Consider the following 25,678-nt stretch of genomic DNA (forward strand, 5'->3'; position numbering starts at 1 on the left):
ATCAGGTTTAAACAGGTATGATGATTGTAAGATATACAATTTATGCATCATTGGCAGAAGTAGCAGAATGCGCACTCAATATGTAGATTATTGTATATATACAAAAAGGAAAATGTACGCTTGCACACTCTTGTCTGGATTTGCTGACATTTATTATGAGCCAATACCCGAGCGGCATAGCCTTGATGTAAACAGCAGATAAAACGTGTGGGTAATAATAACCTCTCTGTGCCGTGGAGGTGTGTGTGTGTGTGTGTGTGCAGAGTTTGACGCTAGAAGTCTGTTTCAACAACCTTCTGCTGGAAAGTGGAAAGTCTCAGCTCACTGAAAAGGCTGTTTTCAACTAGCATCATGATTGGTGACATCACGAATACTGGAGCCAATCCCTGTCCAGTATTCAGCAGTTAAAGCCCTTGTTTGTATGCTGTGATTGGCTAGTTATGTTATAGATAACCCTGATTGGTTGCTTTGGGATTTGTAATGAGCAAGAGGATTTTAACATAATTTAACTTTTGTGTGTGTGTGTGTGTGTGTGTGTGTGTGTGTGTGTGTGTGTGTGTGTGTGTGTGTGTGTGTGTGTGTGTGTGTTTTGTAGAAAGAAGCTCCCCGCGAATGAAACCTATGCAAAACCATGCCACATGTCTGTGTGTGTGTGTGTGTGTGTGTGTGTGTGTGTGCGCGTGTCGCTTCATACTGTACCTTCACCAATTCTCCCTAATAGTAATAATAATAATAATAGCCTAATTAAATGCACCTGCTGGTATCCTAAATATAAATTTTCCTCTAGATCTTTTTCTGAACCCCCAAACTTAAAGTTCAAACTTCGCCTATGCTTATAGAGCTGCTGGCCGCAGCTAAACATCAATGTGTGATGAAGGTTCTTGGAGACTGTGGGTTTTAGCGGCATTAGAAATGTACCTAGAAAACCACCACAACATTCTGTATCAGGTCCCGGAGGCAGATGGCAGGAATTGTAGAAATATATGTAGCGTTTACGACAATTTTAATACTTACTATGCTGAGCCATTTTGTTTAGGAATACCTCTGCAGGAATGTATATATTTGTCTGTGCAAATGTGTGTTTACTTGCAAGTATCCCTGCTTTCTACTTCAAAAGCAGCATGTTTGTCTAGCGTGTGCGTGTGTATATACTTCTGCTTGTGTTAAGCGTGTGTCCCCCTGACATCCTCTCACTCGTGCATGTTAGTGGCTTTAGATTTGTGTAATATGTTGTCCATTCCTGTTCTTTCCTTAGACACGGGACACGGTGTGCAGGCGAAGTCGCTGCAGCGGCAAACAACTCCCATTGCATTGTGGGAATTGCCTACAATGCCAGAATAGGAGGTGAGCGATTGGCTGTATTTGTCTGACATGTTTGAATGTCAGACAAATGTGAATCGCTTGGTTTGACCAAGTAAAACTATTTTTTTCCAATATTTTTCTTTATTTTTTTATTTGAAGTACGGTAACTATTTTTATAAGCATTTTATGAAATGTAGATGAAACATTGAATGGCAGATTAAATCCCTTGGTTCGTAATATGCTTATGCCTGAAGAGGGAGTGACTTTGGCCCTCACATCATTGCACGTTGTTCTTTAGAACAAAACGATGGACGTCGTTTCATTTGCAGTGAAGGTCTACTCAGTCTTGACAGTGTGGTATGGCTGTTAAAATTTAAAATACTTTAAAATGTTGCAATGCGCTCGTGGGCAGTCAAATCATAACATTAGTGAGCAGGGGGGGTGGCTGGCTGATATTAGCGAATGTGTTCTGAACGGGGGGGCTGGCTGCAGCGGGATTATTTATTTTCACTATAATTGCATCCATAAGTAACACAATGACAGAATGTATGACTATTTTGGTCTTGGGTTTCATACACTCTTTCTAATAAAACTAAGCTCAAATCTTATCAGATGGGGGACCCTGGAACAAAACCTTGGGTCCGTGGTCTAATTTGTGTCAGTTTAGGGGTCCTTGATTTGAAAAAGTTTGAGAACCACTGGCATAACGTATGTTTAATATCTAATGGTGATTAAGGCGAAACATTGCCTCGTTCAACTTTTCCAGACGTTTCTACTGTATATTACAGCAGAGATAAGTGAAACGGACTGTCTGAATAATAATTGTGTGTGTATCTCAGGTGTGCGCATGCTGGACGGAGATGTAACGGACATGGTGGAGGCCAAGTCTCTGAGCCTCCAGCCGCAGCACATCGACATCTACAGCGCTAGCTGGGGACCCGACGACGACGGAAAGACGGTGGACGGGCCGGCCTCTCTGGCCAGGCAGGCCTTCGAGAACGGAATCCGCATGGTGAGTACAGTAAGAGACAGCTTGCAAACAGAAACATGTGAAGACACACATGCTTCTGTGGCACAGCCAATACTTTGACTTTGGTATTTCCATGGCGAGAGAGAGACATGAAAGCAGTAGCAGAAGCAGACAGACAAACAAATACAATGATGGGCATGACAATGCTCCTTGTCACCATGGTTGTAACTTGTCACAGTGCAACAGCAACAGATCATTTGCTTGTAAGCACACGCCCACTCGCTCACTCTGGACATGAGCCTGTCTGTACCTGCTAAACTAGACCCGCCCACTCGCTCACTCTGGACATGAGCCTGTACCTGCTAAACTAGACCCGCCCACTCGCTCACTCTGGACATGAGCCTGTACCTGCTAAACTAGACCCGCCCACTCACTCACTTTGGACATGAGCCTGTCTGTACCTGCTAAACTAGACCCGCTCACTCTGGTCATGAGCCTGTACCTGCTAAACTAGACCCGCCCACTCACTCACTTTGGACATGAGCCTGTCTGTACCTGCTAAACTAGACCCGCCCACTCACTCACTTTGGACATGAGCCTGTCTGTACCTGCTAAACTAGACCCGCCCACTCGCTCACTCTGGACATGAGCCTGTCTGTACCTGCTAAACTAGACCCGCTCACTCTGGACATGAGCCTGTCTGTACCTGCTAAACTAGACCCGCTCTGCGGGGGTAAGGTTCGTGTTTGCGGGCGAGCGCTCGCAACGGACATTTGGTGCTAAACATGGAGCCCATCTGAGTGATGTCTGGATATATGTTCAGGAGTTCTGCATGTTTAGAAACAGCTACACACACGCACACACTCACTCGCTCCAGCATGCACATGTGCTCATATCCCAAATTTATCTCCAATTATCTCTGCCTCTGGGGTTCCTCTGGACATAAAGGATTAGAAAGCAGCCTGGCATATTAGCATATTTACATATTCATAGCTGCATTTGCATAACGAAGAGCTGGTACTGTGTTGTGTGACTGAGTGGAGTGGAAAAGCTATAACAGAGGTCAAGTGGAGTGAAGCCATTTACTGGCATGTCAGACTACACACATTTACTGGCATGTCAGACTACACACATTTACTGGCATGTCAGACTACACACATTTACTGGCATGTCAGACTACACACACAACATTCCCTGTATCAGGCTTGCTGCCATGTTGGTTTAGCGGATGTAGTAGAGACCTTTGGGAAGACAGATGCAGACAGGTGTGGAAGATACAACTGACAGCTGTGGGGACTACAATGCTTTCTGTAGCTATGACGTACACTGTATATATACTATAAATTTCACACGCTGCACGCTCATTTCTGATTTATTTTGTGTGCTTTATGTGCTCAATAAACTTTGTTTGAGTCACATCACTTGAGCAGCTTTGGCGGTGTGTGTGTGTCATTGTGTGTGATTTGGGGGGGGGGGGCATTTTGCCTTTATTTGAAAGGACAGTTAGCAGATAGGAAAGGTGGGGAGAGAGAGGGGGTGACATGTGGCAAAGGACCACGGGCTGGACCCGCAAAGGACCAAGCCCCTGTGGTACACGCTCCACCTGGCGAGCCATTGTGTGTGTGTGTGTGTGTGTGTGTGTGTGTCTGTCATCGGGCCGAGGAGCATGCTCAGTTGACATCAGTTGTCTGTGAGATCATCAGTGATGTCCGCAACTTGAGCAATTGTGTCACTCACTGATGACATCACTCGGGCTGAGTATGCTCAGGTGAGCAATTGTGTGGCGATGATGTCACAATGTTGTCGACTCAAGCGGTTTGTGTCTGTGTGTGTCATCAGCACTGATGACATCACTCACTGATGGCATCACAATTGCTCGAGTGACATGACTGATGATGTCATCGAGTGCTCGAGTGACATCACCAATTCCAGTGTTTCCCCTACCATTGTACAAGCCAACGACGCCCCCCCCCCCCCCCCCCGCCAGGCCAGAAAAAAAAATATTTCTGCCCCCATTCTCTCCCCAAAATTTCAATAAACCTTTATAGCATATTATTACAATACAACTATAGAGGGTATGCACACCCACTGGAACACGCCCCCTCAATCGGGAACGAGTGTCAAAATGAGTGTCAAATTCCTCCCTGAGCAGCAGGTGTCACTTATCTAGGCTGATTACTACATTCAAGCTCAGTCTTGCTGTGACTCAGTGGGCGTGACCCCACAGTGACTTCTGCCTCTGTGACATCACATGCATACCCTCTATACTGGTGTTGACAGTAATAGAAGATGCCAAATCATTCAAAACAATAAGCATTTTGCTTTTAGGAGCATCGTGTCAGCGTCCGGCGCTGTTCCAAAACCTGTCAACGTGTGTCGTTGCCTGGGAAACGCACATTCGCATCACATCCCATAATAGTATAATGATAGTTGGGATGCCATTGTGAACATAGATGCGAACAGGTTAGCTAAAAGTTTAGCGTCACGAGCAATGAAAATCTTTCTAGGGGAAACACTGAATTCTATACATATGGTATCATCAGTGATTTATAGACATTGTGACATCATCATGATGTCATAACTCTTTCCCTGCAGAGGCTATAAGTAGGACCAGTGCAACTCCAGCAACTCCATGAGCAGCCTGTGTGTCAGCCTGTGGCAGCATGTGTGCGTCGTGTTGTAACATGAGGTTTTGGATGTGTATGGACTCGTCCATTGTGGAGGTGAACTCCGACAGCGCCCGGCGCCACCAGGCCTACGCTAACTCTGCCTACAGCACCCACCCGTCTCCAGCTGCACACACCTGCAAGGCCTGTGGGGGGCGCTTTGAGACAGCTACACACAAGCATGTGTGTGTGGACTGTAAGAAGAGTTACTGCGCTCATTGCTCGGCCCAGCTGGAGCGCCGGCCCCGACTCTGCCACACCTGTCAGCGTTTCTATGGCAATCTGTTGGGGCAGGCGGAACTTATGAAGCTGAAAGTGAAGGAGCTCAGAGACTACCTGCACCTCCACCAGGTCTCCACGCACCTGTGCCGGGAGAAGGAGGAGCTGGTGGAAATGGTCCGCGCTCAGCAGACGCCGCCATCCAGCGACGCCACTACCCCTGAGAGCCCGACCCCTGACCCCTCCACCCTGAGAGCCGAACTCTCCACCCAGACCCCCGACCTCTCCATCCAGACCCCCAACCCCTCCACACTGAACCATCAGCCCCCCATCCTGACCCCGGATCTCTACACCCAGACCCCTGACCTCTTCACCCAGACACTCGACCTCTCCACCCAGACCCCCGACCTCTCCACCCAGACACTTGACCTCTCCACCCAGACCCGCGACCTCTCCACCCAGACCCCCGACCTCTCCACCCAGACACTCGACCTCTCCACCCAGACCCCCGACCTCTCCACCCAGACCCCCGACCTCTCCACCCAGACCCCCGACCTCTCCACCCAGACACTCGACCTCTCCACCCAGACCCCCGACCTCTCCACCCAGACCCCCGACCTCTCCACCCAGACCCCCGACCTCTCCAACCAGACACTCGACCTCTCCACCCAGACCCCCGACCTCTCCACCCAGACCCCCGACCTCTCCACCCAGACACTCGACCTCTCCACCCAGACCCCCGACCTCTCCACCCAGACACTCGACCTCTCCACCCAGACCCCCGACCTCTCCACCCAGACCCCCGACCTCTCCAACCAGACACTCGACCTCTCCACCCAGACCCCCGACCTCTCCACCCAGACACTCGACCTCTCCACCCAGACCCCCGACCTCTCCATGCTGAACCATGAGCCCTCCATCCTAACCCCAGACATCTCCACCCTGACCCCTGACTCCCCTCCCAGTACCGGCCCTGCCTCCTCACAGCCCCACCCCCCTACCACCCCCCCAGATGCGCCCGCTGAACCGTACACTCAGGAGGACGAGCAGTCGTCGGACGTCGAGGAGGTGCATGTCGCCAGGCGCCGCGCCTCCCTGACAGACCTGACGTGCCCGGACGACATCGAGGCGCTCAGCGTGCGCCAGCTGAAGGAGATCCTCGCCAGGAACTTTGTCCACTACAAAGGCTGCTGTGAGAAGTGGGAGCTGATGCAGAGTCACCCGGCTCTACAGGGGCGTGCACAGAACATTAGAGGGGCAGGGGCTCAAATTCATAAAAGGGCACTACTACGAAAATTTGAGGCAATTTGAAGGCCAATTTAGGGGTATAACTCATTTTAAATATTCCAATTTTAACCAGATTTAGAGGAATATCTAATTTTAGGATGAGACTTGTCACGGAAAAATAACTCACAAACTGAATAATATTAGTATATAAAAGTTGCATGCTGTTGCAATACTGTTGTGAAATCATTTAAGCATCAATATTTATTTGCTCCTTTTCTCCCTTTAGGAGATAGCAACACAGGCAGAAACATTGAACGATACTGAGTGAGGCTTGTAATATACCATGCATTTTAACCATAATTCTAAAAAGCAAGACAGAAGATTTAGATAAGGTGTATTAGAAAATTGTTTATTTTTTGCTGATTCAACAACACAACATCCCTTTCCAATAGTGAAGGAGGAGATCAGAAAACCCGTCTGGAATAAGGTGCTTGAATTAAAAATAATATTAAAATAAATAAAAGAAAAGCTGGTTACTTTGTGTGGAAGGGGTCTGCAGTATTCTGTCACTGATGAAGCTCTAGAAGCAATTCAGCATTATTGTTACTCTACACAGCCTTGCCCTTATCAGGAGACACATTGACAAACAAATATTTTCAAGAGCAACAATTCTGCATTTGTTCCCTATATTTTGGTTATTTATTTATTGGGTGGTTTATTTATTAATTAATTCATTCATTCATTCAAGTCGAACAAGAGCCACAACTACCCAGGCCAGTAGCCATAAATGAGGCTCACTCAGTCGTCACTGGCTAGTGGCTACGGAATACATATCGATATCAGACAAAGCCGAATTACAGTTGCAGTCATTTAACTCCGTTTTTGCTACATAGACCACCATAAGATGTGATTTGCATCCCCTCCAGACCAGAGGCCTGCCCTCAGTGCCCTGGCACCTAGACACACACTTTAAAAGCACAAAAAAGCATCGAGGTGACTTCCATGTTTTGGGGGCTCATTCCTAGCACATGAAGGCTGTGTTTGGTGCTCTCTGGCGGGGTGTAAAACGGCAGTACAGGCTGCTCGCCTCGCTGCTGCATGCCTGTCTGTACCGCCGAAATTTCAACATGAAACAAATGGGTGGCTCTCTGTGTAATTCTTTGTTTTGACAAACATACATACCTGATTCACGTTGACTGACTGACTGATATTATATATCTGTGTTAGACTGTGTGCGCCAGTGCTGCTGCATGTCGTGGTTGCTGCTCTGTCTGGCTGAGTTCAGTGCGTCTCGCGGAGTTCAGTGCGCACTGCTGCTGGAGTGGGCGGGGACGGGCCACATGTGTTTTTGGGCTGCTGCCTGCTGCCTTCAGGGGCGGTTTAAAAAAACACTGCTCCATGCAGAAGCCTATTATAAATGGTGCATTCAAGGCCAAGAGAGTTCGGAAAAGGCATTTCTCTTTGAATGCTGCCTTCAGTGACGGCATGGAAAGGGCAATTTCCATACAAAGCACCATTAGAAATGCATTCATGGTCAGAAAAGGGCACTTTTTACAGACTGAAAAAAAGGCAGGGGCTCAAGCCCCCTTTGATGTCTATGTGTGCACGTGCCTGCGGCTCTACCATGACCAGCAGAACAACCTGGTCTCCAGCGCTGTAGACAGTCCAGAGGCTGGAGGCAGCACAACAGCAGAGGAGAACCTGTGTAAGATCTGTATGGACTCTCCCATCGACTGTGTTCTGCTGGAGTGTGGTCACATGATCACCTGCACCAAGTGTGGCAAGCGGATGAGCGAGTGTCCGATCTGTCGGCAGTACGTGGTCCGAGCCGTGCACGTGTTCCGCTCCTGAGTGCACCGCACGCCGTGATCCCAGAACAGGACCGTGGTCCCAGCCGTGCACGTGCGTCCATGATGTCTGTTCATACTATATGTATATACTATGTGTATATGTGTCTGAATTCTGCTGAATTTTCAAGTTTTTCTTAACTTTCCACTCTGCCTCCCCCCCTTTTTTTTAAACATTTTTTTGTCTCCCCCCCCACTGATGGCTGTCTATCGCTTTTCCATTGTGTTTCACCTCTCTCCTTCATCCTCCTCTCCCCCCCAGCTGCTGTTCAGAGTGCTCTCCATCGCTCTCATCTGTCAGCGTTTGCTCCTGTCTGATCCCCCCTCGCTCAGAGGGCCTCCTCTCGCTTATCGCTGCCTGACAGAAGCCCCTTTTTGAAGAACTCCCTTCCACTTTTTATTCCCTTGTGTGTGTGTGTCTCTGTGTTTGTGTGTGTGTGTGTGTGTGTGTGTGTGTGTGTGTGTGGGGGGGGGGGGGGGGGGGGGGGGGTGTTTGGCCGTACCTGGAGTTTGTTTGCATGTTTGTTGTTTGCAAGTCTGTTAGATGCATTTTTCTCTGATTCCTGGCTGAACTTTGGCTGCATAACTCTGCCGATCACCACGGCTTCGGCCTCGGCAATATACTCCATTTTCAGCTCGGCCAATTCAAGAAGTGGAACGTCTAATTGAAAGAGTGAAAAGCATTTGGCATCGGAGGGTTGACATATCTAAACAATGGAGAGTAATTGAGGATGAACGCTCTTCCATTAGTAAATGAATTGGGGTCTATATTAACATTGTGAGTCGATTAGAGTTTAAGCGACTCTAGCTGTAGCTCTGGAGCTGGCCAATTCCCTCCCATACATCTGGGATGCATTTTTTTATGTACTGTGTAACTTCCTTCTGCTGTCATTTATTACAAATGTCCATGTTTGAAATGTTGGGATGATGAAATGGTCAACCAGGATCTATTTAAAGCACAAAACTTGCACATCAAAAAGTTCTCACGACTCAGTGAAGGCTGATTTTCTCTTCAAATGTATCTGCTTCTTTGCTTCTCTTGTTGCTATATAGGGCCAAAGTGTGTAGTTGTAGAAGAGTTGCTTGTCTCCATATAATTTGTTGCTTTAGAATTTATTTTGCTTCCTTCCATAATTCCACTTTTTACTTCTGATTTTGAAAGATCTTTAGGCAAAGATCTTTTTTGCGTGTGTTGTCAAGGAAGGCAGCAAAGAACTAGTATTAACTCCTATGAATTCTGTCATTTCTTAATAATACACAGAGAAAATGATCTTCCATCTCATACACATTGAAAACACATGAAACGTTAGTCAAACGTCAGACTTAATGCAATGAAATGTACTATTCAGGAAGCATACATCTTTTTACGTAAACACAAAACACATCTTACTACTCATATTACTTAGTCTAAAATTATTTTGGCAGCAATGAAAACATTAATATTCAGAAAAATACTTGTCAAACATGAGTTCACCTCAGCCTTAGCCAGGCTTGGGAAGTAACTTATTATATGTCATCCAGACCACTTTTATGACTTTTGAAGTGCTTTTGAAACACTTCATCAAATTAACAGTTGTGAATTCGGACACTAGCTAAAAATGGCGAAGAACACACTATAATAGTCCACTATTCCTGTAATAGGGAACGATTTCGAACAGGGCTAGAGTCTGTCGTTGGCATCCATCTTTTGTTGTTAGCAGCTAATCTTGTATTCTACATACTACCAGTCAGCCTAATATTTTCTGTGCACATTTATGCCTGTATGCTCAACGACCTTTCGTGGTTGTGGTGATTCACAATTTTTGAAAAACTGACTCCTCACCCCTTCGGCCAGTAGGGGGCGCAAGTAGTTACAGTGGGGTGGCTCGGTTGAGTCAACGAAAGTGGGGCCGTGGTGGCCTAAAGGTTAGAGAAGCTAGCTTTTAATCGAAAGGTTGTTTGTTCAATCCCTGGACCGGCAGGATAAATCTGGGTGGGGGAAGTGAAAAAGCAGTATTTGCCCCTCCCTCATTACCACTGAGGTGCCCTTGAGCAAGGCCCTTACGCGCAACCACTCCAGTGGAGCTGCTCAATGGCCAGCAGATCAGACTGAGGTGTGTGTGTGTGTGTGTGTGTGTGTGTGTGTGTGTGTGTGTGTGTGTCTGAATGTGAACAGGGCGCTCCTGAAAAAGAGAGCATTGCTCTAAGTGAGACTCCCCCTGTATAAATAAAGGTAAAAACAAAGAAAATACGAAGGTGTTGTCAGTTGTGTTGAACAGCAGTCTTCACAGTTTGAGGCACCAGTCGTCACTGCAGTTAGCTGCAGGCTAATTGGCTAACGCTAAGCTAGTGGAGTGAGTGGGCGAGCGAGAGCGAGGGAGCAGTGTGCTGATCGGCACAAGGCTGGGTGAGCTGTATAAACTGTGAATGTAGCTCTAGAGCCAAATCAATGATGCAGTCATTTGTGGCTGAGATCTGCACTCTACATGAGTGCACTTTTCTACTTCATATCTGTAGAACATGAGGCAAACGAGAAGGCACTCAGCAGAGTGCGCAGATCTCCATCAACACTGAACAATTCTCCAACTTGCAAAGCTGCAGCCTCTATCACAATTTGTGTTTATCGTTTGTGTTCCGGATTTGATTTTGCGACAAAATCACACATGAATGCGGGGCAGATTAGCAGTCGACTTGGAAGTCCTGGATGTCCTACTTTTTCCCCATCTGCGATTCTGCACATGAACACAGCACAAGAGTTATGCATACAATGAAAATCGTCTTAATAGTGGGATCTCTAATCTGAATCACCACCAAAATGTCATCACTGATCCTTGCATCAAGGACTATCAGCCAAATGTGTTAATAATTTGATAAATAATTAGTTCTCCTAATGACAAACAGACGGGTGACAACATTACTTCCCTTCAACTTTGTTGATATAACCTTTGGTTATGTTTACAAGAAAATCATACTTTTTTTAGCCAAAGGCAATCCGATTTCACATCCATGTTTCATTTCCAGTGTCTTCTCCTTAAATCACCGCAGAAGGAGTCAGGTTACTACCAAGCACAGGCATGTCATATGCCAGCTCCCTGAAGAAGCAACGGTCCCATGGTGACAAACACAGATGTACTGTATAAATATGAAAAGAGCCTGATGTACTGTTGTTAACCCCGGAGTACCAAGACATGCCCTCAGCCTCTTCCTGTGCCCTCTCTGCCTCATGTCCTGCCAGGGGAGGAAGGGGCGCGGCTCCATCTTCGTGTGGGCGTCGGGCAACGGCGGGCGCAGCAGGGACCACTGCTCCTGTGACGGCTACACCAACTCCATCTACACCATCTCCATCTCCAGCACGGCCGAGAGCGGACGCAAGCCCTGGTACCTGGAGGAGTGCTCCTCCACCCTCACCACCACCTACAGCAGCGGAGAGAACTACGACCGGAAGATCGTAAGGATGGGAATGTGTGTGTGTGTGTGTGTGTGTGTGTGTGTGTGTGTGTGTGTGTGTGTGTGTGTGTGTGTGTGTGTGTGTGTGTTTTACAGCAGTTGCAAAATACTTGTGCTTCCTCATTGAAGTCCATATTGTATGTTGATGACCATCCGTTTACACTGAAGAGAGTCTAATCTAATATTGGACTTTGCTCTCAAAACTAAAACATTTGTGCAGAAAAGAGCTCATTATACAGAGTGTGTACATATGCATTTCATTTGGAATGAGTCAGACGTGATCACTCACAACTGCTCTGATTTCGCAACAAGGGCCATAACTCTAGTCTTTTAACCTATTTAATGTGGTGTGTGTGTGTGCGTGCGTGTGTGTGTGTGTGTGTGTGTGTGTGTGTGTGTGTGTGTGTGTGCACGTGCCTTGCCTGCCCAGTAGAGTGTCCTGGTTTGACCCGAGCCGACCAAACCTCTCCCATGATTCACTGGGATGGACAGTGACAGTTGGCCACTGTGTGCTAGCTTGTCTGGCAATTCCTTGCTACATTCCCCCATTTTGATGCTGCAGACAGTGTGTGTGCGCGCACACACACACACACACACACACACACACTTTTGCTCCGTACAGTTGGCCTACTACGAAGGCTTTGTATACTGAAAGTAGAACCTAATTCTAATGTCAGTCTACCGAAATCTACTTGAGCACATACTATCCTGTCCACCTCTAATGCTGTTGGACCACTTTCACTTTGTACTAAACCATTTCAGACTGGATCTGTATAATAACCACATCCATTCCCCAGTGATGCTCTATATCTGTGTGTGTGTGTGTGTGTGTGTGTGTGTGTGTGTGTGTGTGTGTGTGTGTGTGTGTGTGTGTGTGTGTGTGTGTGTGTGTGTGTGTGTGTGTGTGTGGATAATCCCTCAAACTTCTTGGCCCAGCAAAGGTCCTTTGATGGGGACTCAGGCTGGACGTTGGCCAAGCTTTTCTTGGCTGACTGGCTGCAGGCTGGCAAGCTGTCTGAATGACTAGTTGGCTGACTAAAGTCCATACAATCAGAGCAAATACACACTGTTTTAACAACACATCTCACAAACACTCAGAGCAAATACACACTGTTTTAACAACACATCTCGAGTCACAAGCTCTTATTGCGTCTTACTCTCTGCCCTTTGGTTCTCCTTGGGCATTGGATTGGTTTCTTGAATTCCCGGGGGGGGGAACTGGTGTGTGTGTGTGTGTGTGTGTGTGTGTGTGTGTGTGTGTTAGTGTTATCTGCAGCAGGGCAGTGTATCAAAGCTGGAATGTGAGTTTCAGGTGTGTCTAAATCCTCCTGATCCTTACGACCTTGAATCTTTCTCTCTCCCTCTCTCTCTGTCTCTCTCCCTCTCTGTCTGTCTCTCTCCCTCTCTGTCTGTCTCTCCCTCTCTCTGTCTGTCTCTCTCGCTCTCTGTTTCTCCCTCTCTCTCTCTCTCTCTCTCTCTCTCTGTCTGTCTGTCTGTCTCTCTCCCTCTCTGTCTTTCTCTCCCGCTCTCTGTTTCTCCCTCTCTCTCTCTCTCTCTCTGTCTGTCTGTCTGGCTGTCTCTCTCCCTCTCTGTCTGTCTCTCCCTCTCTCTGTCTGTCTCTCTCCCTCTCTGGCTGTCTCTCTCGTGTTCGGCTCTGTCTCCCCCTGCCCTTACTGTCACTCCGTTGTCACTCTTTCTCTCCCTCTCATGTATCTTACTTCATCTCCCCCATTGCACCCCTTCCTCCCTTCCATTGCCCTCTTTCCTCTCTCTTTTACCCCCTCTCTTTCTTCTCCCTCTCTCTCTCTCTCTTCACCCCCCCCCCTCCCCCCTCTATCTGCAGATCACAACAGACCTGAGACATCGGTGTACAGACAGTCACACCGGGACATCGGCCTCGGCTCCCATGGCTGCTGCCATCATTGCGCTGGCGCTGGAGGCAAAGTAAGATCGACTTAACCTCATCCCTTTGGCTTCTGCTTACCTTCTAATGCTCTCTTGTACTCTGGCCTCGTCCATCTTTAAGGGGAACACGTGCAGCGTTTTCTCACGGATGTGCCATCATTGTCATCCTGATACCCTGAACTCACATTCTGTTTCTTTCTACGGATCAGTACCCCCCCCAACCATTTCCACACATTACAATGTACCCGGGCCAATCGGGGACTTGCCTCGTAGATGACAACGTACAGGGACACCACTGGCAAAAACAGTTTGGTGGCTCCCGAAGCAATGCACGTAAACATTAGTAGAGTAAACACAGCTGTAAGTGCAGTTATTGCAGAAATAGACTCAATATCAACAATTAAACAAGAACAAGAAGAGTATGCAGTAGCTGAGTTTCTCGGAGGAAAATACCTTTTCACCGTTTTTCTAAGTAGATTTGGCGACGCTGATTAACTGAAGGAGTTGGAAGGCAAGTAGTCCTACCCACTGGAACCGATGTGAACAGCCAGGAGTCCAGAGTGATACGAGAGGGAAACGGAATGTGAGATCACCTTATCAGAGTGGTTTTTACCAGGCTAGAAGCTGACGCATGCAGCTGTCGCTTTTAATCAGATTGTCCATTTGACATACTGTAGGTGCAGCGATACACTGGTAGATTGCAAAGTTACTGGACCTCACATACAAGACCAAGTAAAGGGACACCACAAGATAGTAGCTATACACTACCTGTCAAAAGTTTGCAACGATGCAACTTGTTCCTTTGATTGTCTAATTCAGTGATTCCCAAACTTTGGGCCGCGGCCCACTATTGGGCTGTGGAGGTACTGCAAGTGGTCCGCCAACACTCCCGATTTTCGCGGGCAATCAAATGTCTGTAGCAGGGTCTGTTATCAGAAGAAACTAGAAGACGTAAGAGGCATCCATTGGTGTGCATAATAGCACCATAATATGACACAGCATAATAATAATAGCATAATATGCTAGCTTGTCGGGAAGGGTGCTAAATAATGCTCCAAATGTAGGTTAAAGTTTGGCGAGGGAAAACTCTTTCAAAGGGGTTCCTTGACCTCTCAGCTCAATTTATCTGAAAATTGGTTCAATGGGTACCACAAGTCTCCCCTTTACAGATAAGGTAGCATTTTTCACAGCCAACATTAATAGCTTGTGGATTGATTTCTTCTGTTGTTGATCATCACATTTTGTCTCAACAAATGTGTTATGCATGCAAATACTCCTGATGAGTAAGGGGGGAGAAAATGTAGGCAATCTGCCTTTGGGTTTTTTGCAGAAATGTTTTCGTATGTGGATGGATTATTAATTTCCCTTATGCCCAAGTCCACATGCTCTTAATGAAATGAAAAATATATAATGTAAAACATAGGGAAATACATCATCTTAGTCTCGTGTGTTGATCAGAGTTGTGATTAAAGGGTTGGGTGCGCCCGGAAGATTTTCAGATTTCAAAGTGGGCCGCACCATCCTTAAGTTTGGGAACCCCTGGTCTAATTATTACAACTAGATTCAAATACATACTCTAGCAGACAAATGTTTGGACACACCTGATAGATTCAATGTACTTCATGTTTTTCATGATCTTAAAAGCTCTTTTGTTCTAAAGGCTTATGCTTAAATGCTTGAAATGTGTTTCTTAGACAAATATAAATAGTCAAGTTGATGCCGACAGTATTATGCATTTAATTCCAAAGTCTTTGCTTTTCCATCAAGGTAAAGGGTGGCTACTTCAAAGAATCTCATACTATAGTACTATACTATAGTATACTAAACATACTATAGTTTTGAGGGGGCGGGTCACTTCCTAATTCCTCAGTCTTTACTATTATCCTAAAATGTGAAAAATAGCGAAACATAAAAAAGAAAGAAAAATGTGTGTCCAAACTTTGACTGGTAGTGTACATACATATCTGCTTCTGCTGAACATATCCAGATCTGCCTCTTGCCCTCACTTGAACCAGCATAGGAAGTTTCTGGTATTGCTGGTTGGTAGAGCGCAGCCTACAGGCTCGGGGGAAGCGCTGCTGCTGCTGCTTGTAACAAATCATCTCGCTACAATACATTGTGTGAAAATCTCACTTAAGCATCTTTGTCGGAGGTGGCTTCAGAGTGTCAGCACATTATGCACAGATATTCTGCCCCCTCGTTGTGACTTACTGCCTCAGCTTCTACACTCACCGCTCAGTGCAAGACGAATGGTCGCCACGAGCTGCCTCTGTGCGCTGTGCAGCACTTTACCACAGCCCACGACTTCTGTTCTGCCATCTTTGTTTAACAGTTAAAGACATCAGAAGATGTGTTTCTTGGCAGAGGCAGAGCATTGTGGAGTCAGTTGATTTCAAACTGCAGGACTAGCCACAGTCATTTTGGGGGCCAGATGCTCAAGCAAGAATAGACTTGCAAACCACAAATGTTTGTCTTTTTGTATATACATATCATGTTCCCACCCCCCACGACGTAGCATGTGGGAGGATCATGCTATTCCCCCCAGTTCCCCTCCCCCCCTTTCCTGAACAGGCGCCCCAACCGATCTCCCTCCGCACTACCTGGACGGCAAATAGCTCCATTTTAAAAGCAAGTTACCTCTCGTATTGCTTATTGCTGTACTGTCATGGCCTTAAGTCCTGCTTGTGGCTTGTAGGAGGTGGTTTAGCAGATGCCAGGCAGCTCTCTTTGAACCCCATCAGTGCTCATATACCTTGTGACCAGTTGAATGTGAATGTGTGCAGCGAGACTCTGAACTGGGCTTTACCCCATCATCACATGTTGAGCGGCTCAGTTAGCCCAGGTCATTTTATTTAACCTGGATAATCCAGTCCAAATCCCCCCAGTAGAAAAGATGCTTGGTCTCCAGGCAGTCCTGGGCACATAAGCCCGTTTTCCTCAACGAGATTATCACACACCGCTTCTCGCTCACTCGCTCACTTTCTCTTCTCTTCTGCCGTCTCACTTTCTCACTCTGGCACTTGCTCGGCCTCTCCCTAACTTTCACCAGTTTTTAACTTTATTTTTTCTGTTCTTTCTTCTTCTTCTTCTTCTTCTTCCAAGGCAGATGTTCTCTATTTCTGTCCCTCAGATGGATAGGCTTGCATGCTGGCACACACATGCAAAGAGAGGGGAGGGAGACGGAGGCGAGGAGGAAACTGTTTGGAGAAACTCTTTGTGCTGTGGCGATGCTATCGTCTCTTATCTGCTGAATGGAAGCGAGTCGAGTTGCTGTGATAAACACATCAAGACGCGGCTACGCCAGACCTCACTAAACACTCTGAAGTTTCCTCGGTTTGGCAGTGCAACACGAAAACCCATCCCATGCTCTTTACTCTGTGGGTGAGGCCGAGTCCTGCCTACCAACACGAGGGTCGCAAGTTCGATCCCCTGCGTTACGTTCGGCTTTGTCGGGTGTCCAATCCATACAGGCACAATTTGCTGTGTCTGCGGGTGGGAGGCCGGATTAAGGGTGTGCGTCCTGGTCGCTGCACTAGCGCCTCCTCTGGTCGGCCAGGGCGCCTGTTCGGGGGGGGGGGGGGGGGGGAGGGGAACTGGGGCGTGATCCTCCTACGTGCTATGCTCTGCTGGTGAAACTCCTCGCGAAAAAACTTGATAACAAAAAACTGTTGTTGAAGCGTCGAGCTAATAGCACAGCACGTGCTTCAGAAACCTAATTTCTTTCCCCTTCTTTACCTTGTGTCCTTGAAGTGAAGAAGTTGAAAGGCAAGTGATGGTGTAGGCAGGAGAATTCAGAGAGGAAGTTAATGTGGATAAACAGGAAATAACGAAGGATAACTAACCTAAGAACATCAGAGTTTTTAGAAGACCAAAGCAGGAGCGGAGGGAACAAAAAAACAAAATGTCTTCTGCGTTTGTGTGCTTTCAGACTCGAAAGGCAAATTTGCCGTAGCCCAGATTGAAAAATGCTCATCACAGGTCGGCGGGCTTGTAAATCTTCCATTAAGAAGCTGAAGCAAGGTGCGATGGAACTGTAGACTGTCTACCGTAAATAGTTTTAACTTGGCATCTTTCTGCTTCTCTATCCTGCTCACTTCTCTCTTCGCTCTCTTCCTCCAGTTTAGCCCTGTGTGTGTGTGTGTGTGTGTGTGTGTGTGTGTGTGTGTGTGTGTGTGTATTCATCCATAATTACACCAGGGAGGAGTACCAACAAACCTATATTAGGCATTCTGATATGCTTTCGCCTATGCTTTTCCCCAATATGCCAGCTGCTCCATTAATTAGTATTGGCTTGTTTATAGGAAGGCTGCCGTGGGCGTGGCCTAGATAACCATGCCAAAGTCACTTTTAATTAATGGCCATGAAACATTTATGGAACCATAATGACACGGTGGAAGCTAAGCCTATTAATATTGATCTGATCATTCATTATTCTGACTTTTCATAGCACTCTTCTGCGTCTACTTATGAGATAACCATCTTTTAATCATTTCCACTTGATATTTTATTTCCGTCTGTTTAGACTCTGTTTAGTTTTTGAAGAGCGTTCAGTAGTAGGAGTCAGAGTAGTAGTAGTACACTAGTAAGCAGTTTGTCTTGAATATAATCCTGATAATGGCAAAAAAGCGTGACTGGACAGTCCGTTAAGTCTATTTGATTGCTTTCATTTGAAAGCTAACGATTGATAGAATGTGCAAATGTGAAAAGGTCAGCTCTTCTCCAAGCTCTTAGTGCTGTGTGAGAGATTGATGGGCAGCCATTAGCTTAGCTGCAGTCAGAGATAGCTTCCTTTCATAATGTGTGTGAGAGATCACAGGAAGCCAGGGAACAATCTGCTTTTACACAAGCAGCCAGCTGAAGTGCAAAGTCTTCAAGTATATACGTATATATATATATATATATATATATCTCATAACGTCACAACATGTACATGTGAGTGTTTTGGCGCTGTGTATTTTTGGTGACTGAACAGGGGTAGCCTGCTGTACCGTTCACTACCATTGTAGTTAGGAGGCGCTACTTTGTACTGCACGCGCAGGGAAGAGAAGGGTATCTATGTATAGGCAAATCTCCAAAAGATGTTGGCATGTTCCTTTAAATTCATGAGCCTCCTTTCCTGTGTGTCACACTCTGTCTCCCTCTCACATCACTCCTGTTATTCTTCACTATATAATGACTTGGAAATGATCTTCAGCATCTTAGTTTTGCAAACGGTGGTGATATCAACCCTTAAATGCTGGGTTCAGGTCAGCTGCCTCGGGGCTGTGCACAAGGCGGTGGTCGCGGAGGCCGAGGGAGTGGCACGAGGGGAGGAAGCGGAGTATCTGACAGACAGACAGGTAGGTAGACAGACAGACAGGCACAGACAGGCAGGAGGGGAGGGGGTGGAGCATCTGACAGACAGACCGGCAGGAGGGGAGGGAGCAGAGCATCTGACAGACAGACAGACAGACAGGCATGAGGGGAGGGGAGGGAGCAGAGCATCTGACAGACAGACAGACAGACAGACAGACAGGCAGGAGGGGAGGGAGCAGAGCATCTGACAGACAGACAGACAGACAGACAGACAGGCAGGCAGGACGGGAGGGAGCGGAGCATCTGGCCGGCATATGAGATGGAAGGGATTCCCAGGAAACTTGGTGACCCACTTCTTCCCAGTTTTTCCCTTTTTAATGTAGCGTTTGGACATGAAAGGAGTCGGGACACATGGCTGCCATCTCGTAACGATCTCACGTGAGATCTGAGAAAGTAGGGATGGATGGATGGATGGAGGAACGGGCATCTCTGCTCCCCGTCTAGGCCTGTCTGTAATTTTCTCTCACTGATCTGCCACCTACAGTATATTCCTGTGTTTTGATCCCAATCTTTTGATGCTCACGTTTCTATTTCTCTTCACCCGCCGACTCTTGTTTGATGTTGTAGTACCGTAGATTGTTCACATTGTAAACATGAAAGCCAGATTATTGGCAATTCTGGCAGCAGCGGAGGTTGAAGATAATCCTGACAGGAGAAGAGGTAGAAGGAGTGACAATGACGAGCAGCGCGTTTTTCCTCCAAATGTTGAACTTTTTTCAGCTTGAGACGCCCAGAGCGCTCCAGCAAAAAGACTAGCCGCCAAGAGCGCTTAAACGCCAGGTGTGGTCCTTGAAAGAGGAGCGCTCCTTATCATAGAGAATGAATTGCAGAAAGGCGCTGGCAGCACCTATGTGCACGGCCGCTTAGTGTTATATATTTAGTTCCTGCAGATTTGGTTCGTCTTTAAGGTGTATGTACAAAAAAATATATTTTATTTGGCTGTGTGTGTTTTCTTCCACCAGTCCTCTTCTATCATGGAGAGACGTCCAGCACATCATTGTGAAGACATCTAGAGCCGGACATCTCAACGCCCCCGACTGGAAGACCAATGCTGCTGGATACAATGGTACACACACACACACACACACACACACACACACACACGTGTGCGCACACACACACACACACACGCACACACACACACACACACACACACACACACACACACACACACACACACACACACACACACACACACACACACACACACACACACCTATACAAATCTGAACCATAACACTCGCAGCATGGAAATCCTCATCCCCAACCATGTCAGAAGCTTCTACTGTCTGTCTACCTCCTGGAAGTCACAGGCTTATATTGTTTTCATAAATCTACTAAAATCAGCTCAAAGACAAACTCCCGCCTTGACCAATGTAATACATTATGTTGAGCAACATGTGTTTTGCATCTTTCCCTAAAACGTAGATCAGACAGTAGAAGTTTCTGACTATGTGGCAAAAATACATCAGTGTCTGGCGTTGCGTGAAAACTGAAATTCCACCAGTGTTATCCCTTAATAAATATGCAGTGAAATTGGAATGATTAAATGTGAATGTGTTTGATGGCACCACTTGACACTACAGAGAGCAGCATCAAACACACCAAAGAAAACATCATCCTGCAAAGAAATGTTTGAAAGTTTTATCGCATTTAGGTGATTGATTAAAGAAAATATCTATTATAAAATATTTCCCTTCACTTTCCATCGTAAACACAGTCAAACACCTAACGTTATCTTTACAACTCAGACTTCAGAGCTGTAGAGAGACCCCCTCCCTCCCCCATGACTCCTGACTGCTCGGCTATCTTCGGTGCAGCAAGGCACTCTGGGTATTGTGGTGACATGCGTTGGCTTAGAAGCTCCCACCCCCAAACATTGCCTAAAGTGCCATAAGTCTGAATGGCCACATCACGGTGTCGTGGCCTTCAAGGTATTTGTGCTTGTATGTCTGGACAGACATGGATGTAGACTGCAACTTGACTTGTTGGCGGAGGCATGCAACCGTGAGGCAGCTATTTCTAGTTTATTCTATCATGCTTGTATTTTGGCCCTTTTGTGCAAGCCATGACCAATGTCTTTTGTGCAGATGTCATTGGTCAGTGTTGGCCACAAATACCCGATGGACATTTCCCCCACTGTAAATACAGCTGCCTGGATAGATTACCGCTTAACACTGATTGGCTTTTACTTTTCTCTATCAGGTGAATTTCACGCTGAAGTTGAAAAATGTGTTGAATGGCTGAAGTTCTTTCTGAATGTAAGTTCAGTTTGATTCAGTGCCATGAAATGGAGTGTAGTTTAATCTTACTTCTTAAGGTGTCCTTATATTGAATTTGGTTGGGACTCGTCATCCTAAAATCAGATGGTAATCAACATTATACGGCTAATTGACATTTCTGACCAATTGCACATTTTACTGATACATAATATGCGTTTGTTTTTTATTTCTCTGGAGCATGATAAAGTAAATACACTTCTCAGTTTCCCCAATATTTTATATTCTTTCAGCAAAGGGAACATTTGATCCACTGCTATAAATCTTGAAATCTTCCATTCCACCGCACCAAAAAAGAAATGATAAGAAAAAGATAGGGCTAACTAAACTTGACAGTTAAACTTGTAATTGTGACAGATTGCAACGATAGAATCAAATGCAATTTAAGTCGTCATGGCAGGCCAGGACACTCAGAGAAATAAATATTCATGATTTTGAATCTGGGATTGTTTTCCCCCAATCATAAGACATCTGATAGCACTTGTCACGCACACACACACGCACACGTCTCACACACGCACACATCTCACGCACACACACGCACACATCTCACGCACACACACACACACACACACACACACACACACACACACACACACACACACACACATATATATAACTCCATTGTTCCTCCTAGACTATGCACTCTTCAAAAACTAACCCACTACCAGTTTCCATCTACCTGTCAGATTCCAGGTGGTCGTCTTTGTTTCATAAAGTGTGGATGCTTGAGTGTATACGCATACCTGACCTCTGTGTGTGTGTGTGGTATGTGAAAGCAAGAGAGAGCGAGAACTAAGGGTCAGCCAGGCTGCATGCCCGGTGTGCCTGGAGATTTTCCAAGCGGCTGTTGTTTCAAAGAGGAACTAAGGAGAAGCAGAAGGGGAGGGGTGTGTGTGTCCACGTTACATGGAGAGCGGCAGCAGCAGCAGGGTGGAGTGTGTGGGGGGGAATGGACAGAAATATGGAAGGAATTCTTATTTGATTAGCTCTATCTATGAGTTCAGTGGTTTCCAAACGGTTAATTTAAGTGTTAGATTACTACACTAGTCTAATATTCAGACTAAATGGGCATTTCGTTGCCACTCGACAACATCTGAAAAGTGGGCGGGATGCGACTCAGGAGTCTGGAACCAGGCTTCCATCCTGCTTCAGCTAACCTCGTGTCACCAGGCTACTAGCATCCTGCTTCAGCTAACCTTGTGTCACCAGGCTACTAGCATCCTGCTTCAGCTAACCTCACGTCACCAGGCTACTAGCATCCTGCTTCAGCTAACCTTGTGTCACCAGGCTACTAGCATCCTGCTTCAGCTAACCTTGTGTCACCAGGCTACTAGCATCCTGCTTCAGCTAACCTTGTGTCACCAGGCTACTATCATCCTGCTTCAGCTAACCTCGCATCACCAGGCTACTATCATCCTGCTTCAGCTAACCTTGTGTCACCAGGCTACTAGCATCCTGCTTCAGCTAACCTTGTGTCACCAGGCTACTAGCATCCTGCTTCAGCTAACCTCGCATCACCAGGCTACTATCATCCTGCTTCAGCTAACCTTGCGTCACCAGGCTACTTGCATCCTGCTTCAGCTAACCTCGCGTCACCAGGCTACTAGCATCCTGCTTCAGCTAACCTCGCGTCACCAGGCTACTTGCATCCTGCTTCAGCTAACCTTGCATCACCAGGCTACTTGCATCCTGCTTCAGCTAACCTCGCGTCACCAGGCTACTTGCATCCTGCTTCAGCTAACCTTGCGTCACCAGGCTACTAGCATCCTGCCTCAGCTAACCTTGTGTCACCATGCTACTAGCAACCTGCTTCAGCTAACCTCGCGTCACCAGGCTACTAGCATCCTGCTTCAGCTAACCTTGCGTCACCAGGCTACTAGCATCCTGCTTCAGCTAACCTTGTGTCACCAGGCTACTAGCAACCTGCTTCAGCTAACCTCGCGTCACCAGGCTACTAGCATCCTGCTTCAACTAACCTCGCGTCACCAGGCTACTTGCATCCTGCTTCAGCTAACCTTGCGTCACCAGGCTACTAGCATCCTGCCTCAGCTAACCTCGGATCTCAGATCTGGCATGTGTTTTGGCGGATGTGTATATACAAAGTGATTCGCTGTATCTCCAGTTTGTTTCATGACGGAGGATAATAGGGGGAGCTCATTTCCGGTAACTTGACAAAGAGGCGTAGGTTTGTTCGCATCTGTTCTCGCCGCCTAAGTACTATCTTTGGCAAGAAGTTGCCAGACGATTGGTAGGGGGAGATCTCTAATTGTCTGGGAGCCGAGACTTATGGGGCATTCCTTTAAAATTGGGAAATGGGAATCTGAGGGTTTCAAAGGTCATGAGCTCGAACAGTGATGTCACCAGTGCTCGTATTTTCTCTCCCAAACTCGTAGGAGCCTCAGCAGCCCCGACCTCAAAAATCCAAGATGGATGCTCCTCGCAAGAACAGTAGTTAAAATCAGTAAATACTGTTTATGAGCACTTCTGTCTTGTTTGTGTCTCATTAAATCAGCTGTACACAAAGCACTGTCTAACTTCTATCTGTGTGGCTGCAGTGTTTGTATACGCAAAACACCGCAAAATGCCTTGTTATCAACTGTTATTGCTAACAATGGCTAGCTAGGCTAGAGCTAACCCTGGCTGGTTTCCTGACTGTTTACATGGAACATCGACAACTCAACCGTGAAATCCTTCGTTCTCAGTTTTAAAGGAGCGGGCCTTTAACAGTGGAGTAGTCTGATTAGCTTCACTGTGTGTCCTACAGTCAGCCACCTGTACGGCTTTGGCCTGATGGACGCCGAGGCCATGGTGAGGGAGGCGGAACGCTGGAAGCAAGTCCCGTCCCAACACATCTGTGTGGAGAGCGCAGACCGACAAATCAGGTAGAGCGCACGCACGCACACACTCACACACACACACACACACACACACACACACACACACACACACACACAGATATCCTAACACACATACAGCCACACACACACACACACACAGATATCCTAACAGCTTGCAATAACACACATACCTTAAGCTTAATCCTCTCTGCTACCTGATAAGCAGAACTCTTCCGCACTCCCTAGGTTTAATCTATTTCCAATCACAAACTGAAAAAGAACCGTTTCCCCCCCTTTATTTCTCATGTAGATTACCGTCTAATTGGCATTTGTATATTTATTACATGAATACAGTACATAATAAAGTAATGAAACTTTGACTTGACTTTAAAAATACATACAGTAAGTGAGGCCTCCAGCTGCTGTTTCAAACAGCGGTCTTGCGTAGACAGACGCCGCCATCTCTCCACAGACAGACAGAGATGCTGCCACAGACAGACAGACAGACAGACAGACAGAGATGCCGCCACAGACAGACAGACAGACAGACAGACAGACAGAGATGCCGCGATCTCTCCATATAGGAATGATTCGGGACAAAGCTTTTTGATCAATATAAGCAGTTGATCACTATATAAGCGTGATCACTATAAGCGGATTCCACTGTAGTATGCAGAATGGTGTGAGAACATTTGGTCATCATCGCCTCTGTCCCTCACACTCACCCCTTCCCCTCCTCCCTCCCTCTCTCTCAATCTGTTTCGCTCGCTCCTACTCTCACCACTTTCTCTCCTATTTTCTCTCTCGCCCTCTCCCTGGTGTTTTATGCACCGGCATGTGTGTGAGAGTGTGGTTGTGCAAGCTGTACCTTGATAGGGGCCAAGCATTAGTTCTGGCAGGGTAGTTCTCACATAAGACCTTTACTACACACACAGACAGACACGTCACACACACACATACACACACACACACACACACACACACACACACACACACACACACACACACACACACACACACACACACACAGACACACACAGATACAGAGCCAGGGCTTCACAGCTTGTTATTCTTGATGCAGCTGCGAGCTTGAGCAGTGTTCTGTGTTAAGCTGGGTGAGCATGGGCCCCGGACCGGTGTTCTCCCACTCTCTGAGACTGGGTGACCAGCGACTGTCTGCAGCATTATCACCGTCTTTCTGTCTGTTCTGCTCAGCTGCACACGTCACTGACTCCATATTGAGGCTTATGTAAAGTCAGGCTTGTGTCAGATCAGAAGCAGGCGCGTTAATTCAGGCCGCTGTGTTGTGATGCAATAGGCATCCGCCGTGGAGACATTCCCAGTGATGTCGGTTGGAAGAAGAAGAAGAAAAAAACAACATGATTCACTGTCTTGGTACGCTTTAGCCCCGCCCCTTCTTCTTTTTTCCACAGTGTGTATTTATGCATAGTGCACAAGACGTGTGAATTGGCCAATCATTGGGCAATTGTAAGTGTGAAGTGGACAATCACTGGCAACAAAAGGCGTGTCCATCACCCCTCCTTCCCCCTGGAGGAAGGCGATTACGTTATGAAGAGTTTGTGTGCGGCGCAGTACTTTAAAAGATGCCCCAACATTTTCTCCCCAGACAAAGAATGAATTA

At 46.8% G+C, this 25,678-nt stretch overlaps 1 protein-coding gene across 2 annotated transcripts in view; it reads left to right on the top strand.

Moving 5' to 3' along the window:
* The window catches only part of pcsk5b (proprotein convertase subtilisin/kexin type 5b), a 98,726-nt gene that overhangs the window by 44,250 nt on the left and 28,798 nt on the right, over window positions 1–25,678 (top strand). For both annotated transcript variants that reach the window (XM_083644821.1, XM_083644822.1), the window contains exons 6-11: window positions 1,256–1,344; window positions 2,142–2,314; window positions 11,446–11,658; window positions 13,501–13,601; window positions 19,880–19,983; window positions 23,964–24,081. In XM_083644821.1, coding sequence (XP_083500947.1) covers window positions 1,256–1,344; window positions 2,142–2,314; window positions 11,446–11,658; window positions 13,501–13,601; window positions 19,880–19,983; window positions 23,964–24,081 — 798 coding nt within the window. The remainder of the gene's footprint in view (window positions 1–1,255; window positions 1,345–2,141; window positions 2,315–11,445; window positions 11,659–13,500; window positions 13,602–19,879; window positions 19,984–23,963; window positions 24,082–25,678) is intronic.

This window comes from Poromitra crassiceps (assembly GCF_964638095.1).
Source record: "Poromitra crassiceps genome assembly, chromosome: 10".
Taxonomy (NCBI): Eukaryota; Metazoa; Chordata; class Actinopteri; order Beryciformes; family Melamphaidae; genus Poromitra; species Poromitra crassiceps.